Source organism: Aspergillus piperis (genome assembly GCF_003184755.1).
Source record: "Aspergillus piperis CBS 112811 unplaced genomic scaffold BO85scaffold_14, whole genome shotgun sequence".
NCBI classification, from domain to species: Eukaryota; Fungi; Ascomycota; class Eurotiomycetes; order Eurotiales; family Aspergillaceae; genus Aspergillus; species Aspergillus piperis.
In genome coordinates, this window is record NW_020291604.1 from 361,011 (window position 1) to 372,760 (window position 11,750).

General features: G+C 48.8%; 4 protein-coding genes and 1 non-coding gene across 5 annotated transcripts; 3 read left to right on the plus strand and 2 right to left on the minus strand.

The window, feature by feature from the left end:
• Window positions 1-483: 483 nt before the first annotated feature.
• On the minus strand, window positions 484-2,368 carry BO85DRAFT_479292 (putative CECR1 family adenosine deaminase). The gene is made up of 2 exons (XM_025662943.1): window positions 2,213-2,368; window positions 484-2,156 (listed from the first exon to the last, which is right to left on the minus strand). Exons 1-2 carry the CDS (start codon window positions 2,355-2,357, stop codon window positions 616-618), a joined length of 1,686 nt encoding a protein of 561 aa, XP_025513739.1. The 5' UTR covers window positions 2,358-2,368; the 3' UTR covers window positions 484-615.
• A 142-nt stretch (window positions 2,369-2,510) lies between these two features.
• BO85DRAFT_t181 lies at window positions 2,511-2,582 on the plus strand. Its single transcript has one exon. It is a non-coding gene; the product is annotated as a tRNA-Gln (tRNA).
• Window positions 2,583-4,466: 1,884 nt separating this feature from the next.
• On the plus strand, window positions 4,467-6,715 carry BO85DRAFT_470139 (NupC/NupG family nucleoside CNT transporter). Its single transcript, XM_025662377.1, has 3 exons — window positions 4,467-4,953; window positions 5,019-6,270; window positions 6,327-6,715. The coding sequence occupies exons 1-3, from the start codon at window positions 4,664-4,666 to the stop codon at window positions 6,579-6,581; spliced, it is 1,797 nt and encodes a 598-aa protein (XP_025513740.1). The 5' UTR covers window positions 4,467-4,663; the 3' UTR covers window positions 6,582-6,715.
• Window positions 6,716-7,579: 864 nt separating this feature from the next.
• On the minus strand, window positions 7,580-8,712 carry BO85DRAFT_66563 (putative ubiquitin conjugating enzyme (UbcK)). The gene is made up of 3 exons (XM_025665576.1): window positions 8,253-8,712; window positions 7,831-8,163; window positions 7,580-7,776 (listed from the first exon to the last, which is right to left on the minus strand). The coding sequence occupies exons 1-3, from the start codon at window positions 8,357-8,359 to the stop codon at window positions 7,671-7,673; spliced, it is 546 nt and encodes a 181-aa protein (XP_025513741.1). The 5' UTR covers window positions 8,360-8,712; the 3' UTR covers window positions 7,580-7,670.
• A 524-nt stretch (window positions 8,713-9,236) lies between these two features.
• Window positions 9,237-11,545, plus strand: BO85DRAFT_479295 (putative serine/threonine protein kinase). The gene is made up of 2 exons (XM_025662944.1): window positions 9,237-9,705; window positions 9,781-11,545. Exons 1-2 carry the CDS (start codon window positions 9,620-9,622, stop codon window positions 11,297-11,299), a joined length of 1,605 nt encoding a protein of 534 aa, XP_025513742.1. The 5' UTR covers window positions 9,237-9,619; the 3' UTR covers window positions 11,300-11,545.
• Window positions 11,546-11,750: the final 205 nt, after the last annotated feature.

The following is an 11,750-nucleotide window of genomic DNA, read 5'->3' on the forward strand; positions in this document are numbered from 1 at the left end:
CAGCTGGCTGAAGTGCAAATGCCGGGCAAGCAACTGCCAGCTGAACCATGGCAAATGAGCGATTCGTTCGGTGTCTGGTGGACTTCTCGACACTGTTTATTTAGCCTCGGCCTAACGGTGATAAAACGGAAAATAATAACTCAATATTTACCACGAGAGTAGAAGAAAAAGTAAAATAATAGTCAAGTCATAATCGATGAAGAAGAAGTAAAATCAACGGTCATCCTGCTGCAGAATCTCTCCTTTGTCCCCCTTATCGCACTGGCTCGTGAAGTAGTCCATCATCCGCTCTTGAGTTTGAACCTCCACTCAATGAATCATGCAGCAAGCAGCAGCCGACATGATTTTGCTCACCAGGACGCTGATCATATTCTAGTCTAGTCTACATTCAATTCCACTCTACCTGCGACCGGTCAAACTAACGACTGCTGTGATGAGGCGATGTTCTCCTGAAAAAGCTGCAAGCGTTGTTGCTTTGCATAACAAGCACGTTCTGCTTATTCATCTCGGCATACCGCTATATCATTACTAAGCGTACCCCTTCGTTATGAAGATTTAATGCAACTTTGGGGAATGGCTGTTGACGGATACACTATGGGTGGAATGTGGAATAATTCAGTCTTGCTCTTCACCTTCCGCCTCCGCAAATTCCTCTGTAACCCACTGGCAAAATCTCTCAAAGTCTGCATACCATTCCTGCAAACGGCTAGCCTTCGTCCCCTCCCCCAAGATCCCTTCCCGAAGATCGGACTGCCACTCCGCCGATGGCTGGTCTTGGTAGCAGCTCCACCGGATGGAGTTCTCCACCATCATTGCAAGGCCCGTAAGACCCATGCTGTCAATCCCTTGAACTGCTTGCCAGAACTGTCGGGTCAGGTCGTTTGGTTCGCCGAGCAGGCCCGGCGCATTTATACCAAGAGTTACAGGAACACCACGGGCTAATAAGACAGGTAGAGGATGCGTTTGAATACTGTCGGTGAGTCCAAGGATCTCATCTGAGAGCGGACTGCACTCAATCAGGATTTTTTTCTCCTTGATCAGCTCGATCAGTAATGGATGTTGGCTGAGCGAGAGCCCTTGGCATATCCTCCGCGCGCCCAGCAGAATAGCATCGAACAAACCTTGATCTCCCCCATTTCTCAGGGATTCGCCAGCGTGGAAGCAGAAAGAGATATCCAAGCCCTCTGCAGAGCACTCTTTGCGAAACCAGAATAGTATAGGAACCAGATCAGTAAGCGAGTGCCGGTCATCCTTATCCACTATCATATCAAATCCGCAAATCGTATCGGGATAATCATACTTTGCCAGGATGCAATCTTTCATGTTCTCGACAATGTCTCGCTTCGACAATGAGCGGGGACAGGCCCATATAATCCGCGCTCCGTAAAACCCTTGCCCTTCCTGCGTCCCTTGGTAACGTGCAAGCTCTTCCTGAAACACGTGGCACCAATCGCTATGGCCTTCTTCGGGGATATCCTTCCCTTCCTTGCGATATGGGAATGTAAAAGTCGTTCTGAACTCCACGTATTTGATCCCATCGCTCCAAAGTCGAGCAAATACATGTCGCAAGCATGCCCGCAGGATAGGCTCATAGCTGAGCAGAGAACTCACAATCGGCATCGCACGGCTATGATAATTCGCACGCCCCGCTTGAGGGATACATCGGCTTCGCAGCCAGTCACGAAACCCATTCTCTCCCCCATACGGGAAAGAAGAGGCTGCCTTTTTCAGTGGGATAGGACTTGAGGGCTCGTACGCAGACGACCACACAGTAGGTCTGTCTTCCAAGTCTTTTGACGCCGCCAACGAGTATTGGAAGGCGAATAGCTTCTCTTCCAAGTCATCCTCAGATAGCAAAGGCTGCGTCGCAAAGACACACAATCCCGGGGTAGTGAACGCCACATCGATTAAAAAGTCCGCATTGATCACGGCATGTAACGGAGCATGCAACAAAGATCCTTTAGGCATCGCCTTGATGATTCTCCACAGCTTTGTCTGCTGCACCCTATCCCAATCCAGGGACTTGGCCTCGGGAAAGCGAGCATCATCTAAACCCGACAGAGAAGAAAGCTGATGTAGCTCCCGGTCGCGGATTCTGGCGACAATATTGCAAGCTCTAGCAGCTGTAGGCGGTAAAGCCTTGGTAAGGTTGCTATCTAGTATCGTTGATTAGCCAAGTCCAAGCAGATATGTTGAACATGATACTACCCACCATGGCGCTGCTTTTGTTCTTCCAGAATAAGCGAACACCGACCCCGCAGATATTGCTGGATAAATGGATCTTCAACTTGGGGGATGCCCTCCTCGATTTGCCACTCCTCATTCGACTGCGGCTCCATGTTGTGCAAACTATGCATATTGTAGCATGTGTGAAACAGATTTGCGGGGTAGAGTCGATTCAGGTACCTCGAGTTGGCGAAAACAATGAGGTCATATCACGACCTTGTTTCTTGATTTTCTGAATTCCTTGGCTTGTAAGACTAGAAAGTAACCCGTCTATCACAACAACAGGTTGTGTAGTGTAATGGTTATCACTCTGGATTCTGATTCCAGCAATCCCGGTTCGATCCCGGGCACGACCTTTTTTGCCTTCCTTCTTCCCTGCACACAAGCAGTCTGTCGCATCGTTATGACCCAGTCAAGTCAAAAATGTTCGGCGGTAAACTGGTGTTCAATTGAAAGGGCATACCGATGCGGTCGGTGATGTCTAACGGTTGCGTCCACTGCACCGACCGGTCGATCTTTTTGGTGTTTCTGCCTTGTGTATCGCACACAACTGATCATATATCGGCTTCTCCATTTTAATAATTCCAGGATCCGCTGAATGTAATCCATCCAGGCTGGTACTGCAGTGTGGTAGTCAGCGACAATATATATCTACCATCCATGTCTTGCAGTCAGGTTGTACATCCCCGTCTCACAGTCCAACGACTTTCCTTGCTCCAACCCGCTTGCCGTCTCCCTCAATGTAACGTTTCAAGCGTCGCAGGCCGCATGCGGGAATAGGCCATTCGGACTAATTGCAACTCGCAGGAAACACTCCATATGAGGTCTGGGCTCTGTTCCAGTGTAGCGTTCGTCCTGCTGCCGAGTAATGTCTCGCCGTCTTCTTCAGTATCAACTACTAGCATCGGGGATGAATATATATAACTGCCGCAGAGGTCGTAGGAACCAAAACCACCACAATGATGTATAATAGAAGCAAAGGTAGTCGAGTGCTGTTTCGCGAAAGAGAATGTGACCATACCATCATCCATGTAATCCATTTGCCTACGATCTGGGCGTCCAGCCAAGGATACCACGAACCCAGTACTTGCAGGCCATGCATCCTCTATTCTTTTCATACACTGTTTCAGGACTGTTAGCCGTGGACCTATAGTTCTCACATCGAGCATTCGAGAGTCGAGAAATCAGACAAGTTGAATGGGAAACACAACTATTCGGCTTATTCCCAATGTTTTCTGGAGACCGGATAATCAACTGCCAGTGATTTTCTTGTTTTATTGCTTGGGAGTGCTTTCCATAGAGCCTTGTGAGGCCTTAGTAGTCAAGCGTACTGATCTCTTATACGGTTCTGTGGTAAAATCGTTGGCTGGGACGTCATATTTCTCCGAGTTCTGATCAATGGTAGCCAGCCAGGTGGATGATTAGGAGTTATGGCCAAACGTATGGAACATCTATAGCAATTGTAGAATGTTTTCTGTCATGTGGCACCCCACTGGTAAATAGGTCTCGCACTCTTCGATGCTAAAGGAATCCGAAGAAGGTCAAAAGCAGGAAGCCTGTATCTTTTTGCTATTGATTTGGGAATAAAAGTCAAAAGAAACGTTCATCACAGGAACCGAGTTTGCATCAAAATGAAAATCTGAACCAGAAACAGTTATCGGGAAAAAAAAAAAAAAAAAAAAAAAAAGAGGCAAACTGTAAGTGGTAAGGCAATAGTATTCACAGGATTTGCAGGAATATTGTTCTGATGCAGCATGCATACTAGAACCAAGATACGGCGCAGACCACGCCTTTTCCGGCCAATCAGACCGACTGTATTCGAGCTACAACTCAACATGGAAAGCATTGCAAGTCGATGCAATAGTGAGCCATGTGACCGGTCATAGAGATGTCATCAAGAAGCATATTAGTTAGCCCCTTCAACGCAAAGAGTTAGGACTAGGCTAATGGCCGGAAGGCAAGATAAAACAGTTCGCTCAGTCGTCATCAATAAACTTACACTACTCCGCACAATTTCCTGGATGAAAGAGGACTCCCCGCAACAAATGCTCGTCCCTGGACACACAGCCAGTAACAGCAAGCAGCAGAAGTCCCAGGTGACACAAGGATGGGAAAGTATAGAGGTCAGACCGCCGGAGTGGCCGTGACTTCATCCCTGGCATAATGCGTCTTGCTCGTCGATAGAGCTTTTTGACCCACGTTGTACAACCCCGAAGCTTGATTATGGCCGGAGCAACATAAACTGCTTAGGTCTCATCAATTCTTGATCAGACGTGTCTCACCGTAAGCCCACCATAAGACACCTTCGGACCGCGTGCCATTCTTCCCCGCAAATCCCTTAGGAGAGGCTGCAGATGCACCATGGGACATCATCTTATCCCTTGGATCCGTGACTAACTCACCGTCTCCTCCCCGAGAAGTTAGTACCGCAGAGATTATGGCAGATGAGAAAGCCCTGGCAATTACCCAGAAGACCACAATCATGTCACAGGCTTGCAGCGATTCGAATGAGACTGCAGGTGTTCATGCAGGTAACTCAGAAATCCCCCGTGGCGATGTTATCAGTTTTCCAGACATGAAGAAGCTACCCACAGAAGAACATCAGGGCAAACAAAATGATATGGAAAAGGCCGACATAAGCCACACTCCTCGGCAACAATATCGGCGTTGCATGTCCAGGCACTCCAGGCATGTGGCATATGCTGGTATTCTGATACTTTTCACAGGGTGAGCTTCGATTGCAGCGCTTTCAACCCCATAGATTTGCAAACTCACCTATTCTTGATCCCCAGGTGGTGGGTCACGGGGCTCATACTTCACCGTGATGACCTAGGATGGTTAATCCCCTTTCTCGTCTATCTGGCTATCACACTGCGTATTCTTTTTGTCTATCTTCCCATCTCTGTGCTCATCAGACCAGTTTACTGGATCTGGAAACAGACCGCCTCACGTATTGTGAGCTATGTGCCTCCAAGGTTTCGTATACCAGGAGCAGCGATAATGACAATTGCCGTGATCATGATCGGTTGTTTTGTTTCTGCGGATACACCAGAAAACACGCGAGCCGACAGAGCAGTTAGCCTATTCGGGCTGATTGTTTTCTTATTCATTCTATGGCTCTTCTCTCGGGATCGCAGTAATATCGTCTGGCATACCGTCATCGTCGGCATGTTGGTTCAATTCCTTGTGGCTCTATTTGTCCTGCGGACACAGGCGGGATACGACATCTTTAACTTCATATCCACCTTAGCCCAGAAGCTACTAGGGTTCGCAGAGCAAGGTGTTAACTTTCTCATCGAGACAGGCTGGGCCGAGAAACACAAAGGATGGTTCATCGTCAGTGTTATCCCTGCAATTATGTTCTTCGTATCTCTTGTGCAGCTCCTATATCACGCCGGCATCTTACAATGGTTCGTTCGCAAATTTGCGACATTCTTTTTCTGGTCAATGCGTGTGTCCGGGGCAGAAGCGGTTGTTGCAGCGGCCTCCCCGTTCATCGGACAGGGGGAATCAGCCATGCTTATAAGGCCCTTTGTACCGCACCTGACCATGGCAGAAATTCATCAAATTATGACCTCTGGATTTGCCACCATCGCCGGCTCTGGTCTCATTGCATACATCGGCATGGGCGTCAATCCTCAAGCCCTTGTATCTTCCTGCGTCATGAGCATTCCCGCCTCCCTGGCAGCATCCAAGATACGCTGGCCCGAAAAAGAGGAAACCCTCACAGCAGGCCATGTCACCGTCCCGGAAGACGAAGAGCATCAAGCCGCAAACGCCCTTCACGCGTTTGCCAATGGCGCCTGGATGGGTATCAAAATCGCAGGCATGATCACCGCCAACCTACTTTGTATCATTTCTCTGGTCGGTCTAGCCAACGGTCTTCTCACCTGGTGGGGACGCTACCTGAATATCAACAATCCTCCTTTGACGATCCAACTCATTACGGGATATATCTGCTATCCTGTTTCCTTCCTTTTGGGTGTTTCCCGGGATGATGACCTCCTGAAAGTAGCACAACTAATCGGCATGAAGCTTGTGATGGTAAGCTTATTCTCCAATACCCAGAACCTACCCCTAACAAGGGATACAACCGTTAGAACGAATTCATAGCATACTCAGCCCTTCAAACCGACCCGCAATACCAAACTCTATCTCCGCGATCAAGACTAATAGCCACGTACGCCCTCTGCGGATTCGCGAACATCGGCTCTCTAGGAAACCAGATTGGAGTTCTGGCACAACTGGCTCCCGAACGGGCAGGAGATGTATCGCGCGTGGCGGTTAGTGCAATGATAACAGGAGCGATCAGCACACTTATGAGCGCGGCGATTGCAGGAATGATTGCTATTTAGAGTGCTGCGGGTAGTAGATCTAGCGTCATGTTTACCTAAGTGAGAGATACAACAATGTGCCTGATTGAGCTGTGTATTGCAGTTGTTCGGTTTGGGATGGCAGTTCATCCTCTGCAGCAATAGGATAAAAGGAGTAACGTTGGAATGGCCATTCTTCTAGCTGTCTGTTTGCGTGTAAAGTAGATGTAAGAGGAAGATCTCCGAGGGGCTTCGACAAGTCCGGAAGACGTTGCCGCTCTTCACCTGCTTTAGGAAGGTGCTGATGCTTTCACTTTTTAAGGGTCTCTGGGCTATGGATCAAATGTAATTTTGTAGCATAGCGCAATGGATTGGATTAAGAGACGATGAGATGTTAGTTAGGGCAGCAGCTATCTTTCTAGGACTACTTATTATAGAGGGTTGGAGTTGTAGCTATGTAGTACTGTGTGTACTCCGTGACACTAGATACTATCTAGGAAAGTAACATTGGGGGGAGTAAATAGCGATAAAACAATGGATTATGGGTTGTTTATTTATTTACTAACCAGTATTTGCTGTGCTTGCTTGTGGAGGACACTCTTCTAGCGCAAAAGACTATCCTGTCGTGCCTGAATAGTCCTGGTTATGGTGGATATATTGTCGGCAGGGTTACTTTTCACCCTGGCGATGGCAATAGTAGCTCCTATGTATTCTGCTACTAGGTTAGTATAGACAATATCAACACTTATATTGATCGAAAAATACAATGGAAGCTATCTCTTTGTTCAGTGACTGCCTACGTAGTAGCTACCAACGAACCCAACATCATGTGCAGATAATAATAAGAACGACTGTCAAATCAAAGCAGGGTATTTGTCCCGGGACACGCGCGGGCTCCTGTATTTCCATTCCAATTGTGGTCCCAAACGAGAATTCCCCGAACGCATAAACTCCTGAAAAAAAAATCATCGGTGCTGAACTCATGACTTCGTTACGACGAAGATTAGAATGCACCATGCAACCGTTGCCCCCAAATGAAACGCACAGACCCCGATCTCATGCAATGCAAGTCGGTCCGTCCCATGTCTGCGGGAACAACCGAACGGACGACGACGGTTCTAGACGAACCAATTACTCGATGTCTTCGATGTCGCGGTGCCGGGCCATAACATGTTTTTTGTATTCTTCCTGGTCGGTGTCCCAGAGCTCAGCAGCTTGGGCGTTGAGAGGGCTCGCGCTAAGTAGCTGTTAGCATGAACGGTCGGAACGTTGCGATGTGGTTTCGTCTTACTTGTTAGGTTCACCCAGCAGACTCTGCAGACTAAGGAGAACACTCTGCACGTTGTAGACGGCACTCCACTTGTCCTTCAGGATGTCCAGACAGATACGGCCGGAGAAGTCGACATTAGGGTGGTAGATGGGAGTTTTGAATAGAACAGTAGGGGGAGCGTAAGGGTAGTTGTTGGGGAAGGCAAAGGAAAGACGGAAAGTAAGTCCTTCGTAAGGAGTTTCAGCCGGTCCGCTGATAGTGGCAGTCCAGGAGAGGAGGTTGCCGTCGGCGTCAGGGAAGGCCGAGATTCCCGGAGAGGGGGAGAGCATTAGCTGCATCAGCTCGGCTTGGAGGCTGGCGAGATAGAATGATAATCAGTATGCAAGATTCCAGAGGAAATGTGAGTGATTTGAAGGAGCTGCATTCAGCATCGTAGTACGAACCGTTTGGTGACGCTCTGAATGTCGGTTCTCTGGGCTGACGAGTTGAGCTTGGACGCCTCGTGGGCGTCAGGAGCCGAGTTCTGAGTGTCTTCCATGCTGTAGTCCATTATGAAGAAGTGAAAGAGATCGGGGGTATAGCGGAAGCAACGGTCGGTTTAAGAGGAAGAGACGATGACGAGAGTTTCCGGGATGGGAGGAATGCCAGGTAGAGTTGAACGGACCGTCGTAATCGGTAGGAAGAGAAAGGAAGAGGAAGAGGAAGAAGAAGAAGAGGGTTTGTCTGGAATGACGCTGGCTCCGAATGCAGCGGGACAGTTGGCTGGAGGGGAAGCGGATTGACCCACCCGATGAACCCCCGGATGCTGTGAACTCAGAACAAGCCTTGATGGAACGTTGGGCAAAGAAGGTGGAGGAATGGAAAAATGTTGTCTGCCAGTATTACTGAAGTAGTCAAGCTCAAAATCCTAGAGAGATAGAAAGCAGGGGGTAAGGAAGAATAAAAGTGGGTTCATGTCCGGTTGACAATAATGGAGGGGATGTTCGGTCTTTCATTGTTTACTCGGCCATCCGCCCGGCAACGCCGCCGCCAACTGATTCTTTGGGGCTCCACCAGATGACCGGTCCAGATCCGTCACGCTTGGGAAGTTATCGTGAGTCGCTAGTCATTTTGTCATCGCGAAACTCAGGTTTCTGCTGAATCTCCCGTGATGAGAACCCTAAGATTCTTGTAAGGAGAAGAAGTGATGATGCACCATTTTTCCTCCAATTCTTCTAATTTTGTTTTCGGTTAAGTGAAATACTGGCCAGGTGTCGATGCAAGTTCATACAAAGTACTCCGTAATTGTGGTGTCGTTTCGGTGCGACTCCGGATCTTTTCTCTGCAGTTGGGCTTCATTATTGGCTGCTGCGGGTCCAGATCGAGCCAGCAAAAGCAGCGTGGCCAGTGTGTTGAGTGAAGGGCAGATCAGGCGGTCAATTAGTCGATACAATGCTCGTAGCTAGCTGCATCTCTCCTGGTCTTCGCATTCCTCGCTCAAGTCAAATAACTTCAACTATTTTCCTGTCTTACTGATCTTTGATTCCATTTCTCTGTCGAGATATCCCCCTTCCTCCCTATCCATCATGTTGGGTCCACTAAAGGCTGTGCCAGGCAGCCGATCAACAGATTACCCAAAGAGGATAAAGTGGCTCTCGCGTTCCGCCCAGCGCGTTCTCTTCAGCTTCGTTCTCCTTCCATCGCCCTTGCATTGATACTCGCCACTCGTCACACGATCATGGCTCAATATTGACTTTCCCCCCTGAATGACAAGATCTGTGAATCTCAGTTGATCTGTCATATTTGGTCCTTCTCGCGAATCTTCGTCAACATGCACCACTCTCAGCTGGCCCCGCTGCCGAATGACTTGCCGTTTCGCATCGTTTCCAAAACAATTGGGCAGGGTGCTTACGCTTGGTAAGATTGACTTCATCGATTGTACCTTGATGTTTTGAAACCTCAAGCACTTGCTGACGAAGAATTACGGTGCAGCATCAAGAAGGCCGTCCCCACCTACACAGACAATCCCGTTTTCGCAGTCAAGTTCATCCACAAAGAGTACGCCGCCCGCCAGGGAAAGGTCAGCCCGCGTCAGCTACAAATGGAGGCGACAGTCCACAAGCATATCGGAGATCATAATAATATAATCTCATTCTTCCAAACTGGGGAAGATGACATCTGGCGTTGGATCGCGATGGAGTTGGCCGAGGGTGGCGATCTGTTCGACAAGATCGAGGCTGACGAGGGTGTCGGCGAGGACATCGCGCATGTATACTTCTCGCAACTGATAAGTGCCGTGGGTTATATGCATTCGAAGGGCGTGGGCCACCGCGACATCAAGCCGGAGAATATGCTCTTGACAGCCGACGGAAATCTGAAAATCGCAGACTTTGGGCTAGCCACGTTATTCGAGTACAAGGGTGTGACGAAGTTGTCTACAACTTTCTGTGGGAGTCCTCCATATATTGCACCCGAAGTGATATCTTGCAGTAGCAAACATATGATGAAAGGTGCAGGCTACCGACCCGATCTCGTGGACATTTGGTCCTGCGGAATCGTCCTGTTCGTCCTCTTGGCTGGAAACACCCCGTGGGATAGTCCGACAGAGACCAGTTACGAATTTCAGGAATACCTCGCAACAAATGGACGCACATCCGATGAGCTTTGGCAGCAATTGCCTATAGAGACTCTTTCGCTACTACGTGGAATGCTGAACATCGACCCCTCTAACCGCTTTTCCCTGGAGGACGTTCGGAGACATCCCTGGTATACCCGACCGAACAAATACCTATCCCGAAATGGCACATTAAGGGATCCGATCAACTTAGCTACAACCATGTTCGAGTCACTCCATATCGACTTTTCCCAAGATCCTTTCGCTCAACCCCATGGGGGTAGTTTTGGTGGGGGTCGAATGGATATCGATCTGGGTGATGGGATTGATGCTGAGCAAAGAATTTCATCAACGCAGCCGGAGATGCCGAGGACTGATATGCTGGTCGACTGGGATACCCCGCAAGTGGCGGATGCTTTCTCATCAACACAACCCCTGGGGCGACCATTCTCTGCCGACGACATGTCGGCCCTCGACCATCTAGAGGATGAGCCGTCAATGTCACAATTCTCGCCTCATCCGTCCGTACCCCTGAGTCGGACGCAGAAAGCCCAGCGATTCCATGATATTGTGCCTTCTCGTCCCATGACACGATTCTTCTCTACGTGGGAGCTTAAGATCCTAATTCCTCTCATCTGCGAGGCGTTGCATCGTTTAGGAGTCCCGGTTCCTGCGGTTCCCGCCGTTTCCGCAGGGGACACTTCCGCAATGCTTCGTATCGTAACTCGGGATGGAAGGATGTGCACCCTGCAGGGCAAGGTCTTGATCGAATGTGTCTCCGAGGGCCTATTTGAAATCGAGTTCATGAAGGTGAAGGGCGATCCGCTGGAATGGCGGCGTTTCTTTAAGAAGGTGGCCGTGCTTTGCAAGGACGCCGTCTACAAGCCTGACTGCTAGAATACAGCCAGGATACATGCTTATGCACCTCGACCAGGCGCCTATATTATTGCTGTTATTGCCTGGTGTCACGTCTGACGGTTAGTGTACGAGTAATGCCATTTATGACGGTTGGGTAAGGATTGGGTAGGGAAGGAAAAGGTTTTAGCTGCCTATCAGGTTCTGGCTCTTAGTTGATATTAGTGTTTTGACTCGAATGAGTGTCAAGAGAATGGAAGGCCTTCGGAAATTTCAAGAATCATCAAGAATCCGTGCGGTGTAACTTTGCTATATATAGGACTAGTAATCCGCCTATGATAGCGCTGGAATGTAGTATCCGGCCATTCCAAATGCAACAAGAGCTTTTAGGTTACAGGGCAGAATAATTCAATTGAACTTCTAGACCAAACTACGTAAGCCACATAAGCCTTTCTATATGCCTTAGCAGTTTTTTATCAGTTACGTGTGAAGT

Excerpts from the sequence above, each read along its gene's own strand:
- BO85DRAFT_479292 (XM_025662943.1), bottom strand. The coding sequence starts at position 2,357 with ATGCATAGTTTGCACAACATGGAGCCGCAGTCGAATGAGGAGTGGCAA. Across the intron at positions 2,157-2,212 it reads AGAACAAAAGCAGCGCCATG|ATAGCAACCTTACCAAGGCT; the intron begins GTGGGTAGTATC and ends CAACGATACTAG.
- BO85DRAFT_470139 (XM_025662377.1), top strand. The coding sequence starts at position 4,664 with ATGGCAGATGAGAAAGCCCTGGCAATTACCCAGAAGACCACAATCATG. Across the intron at positions 4,954-5,018 it reads ATTCTGATACTTTTCACAGG|GTGGTGGGTCACGGGGCTCA; the intron begins GTGAGCTTCGAT and ends CTTGATCCCCAG. Across the intron at positions 6,271-6,326 it reads TCGGCATGAAGCTTGTGATG|AACGAATTCATAGCATACTC; the intron begins GTAAGCTTATTC and ends TACAACCGTTAG.
- BO85DRAFT_66563 (XM_025665576.1), bottom strand. The coding sequence starts at position 8,359 with ATGGACTACAGCATGGAAGACACTCAGAACTCGGCTCCTGACGCCCAC. Across the intron at positions 8,164-8,252 it reads ATTCAGAGCGTCACCAAACG|CCTCCAAGCCGAGCTGATGC; the intron begins GTTCGTACTACG and ends CTATCTCGCCAG. Across the intron at positions 7,777-7,830 it reads CTGCTGGGTGAACCTAACAA|CGCGAGCCCTCTCAACGCCC; the intron begins GTAAGACGAAAC and ends ACAGCTACTTAG.
- BO85DRAFT_479295 (XM_025662944.1), top strand. The coding sequence starts at position 9,620 with ATGCACCACTCTCAGCTGGCCCCGCTGCCGAATGACTTGCCGTTTCGC. Across the intron at positions 9,706-9,780 it reads GGGCAGGGTGCTTACGCTTG|CATCAAGAAGGCCGTCCCCA; the intron begins GTAAGATTGACT and ends ATTACGGTGCAG.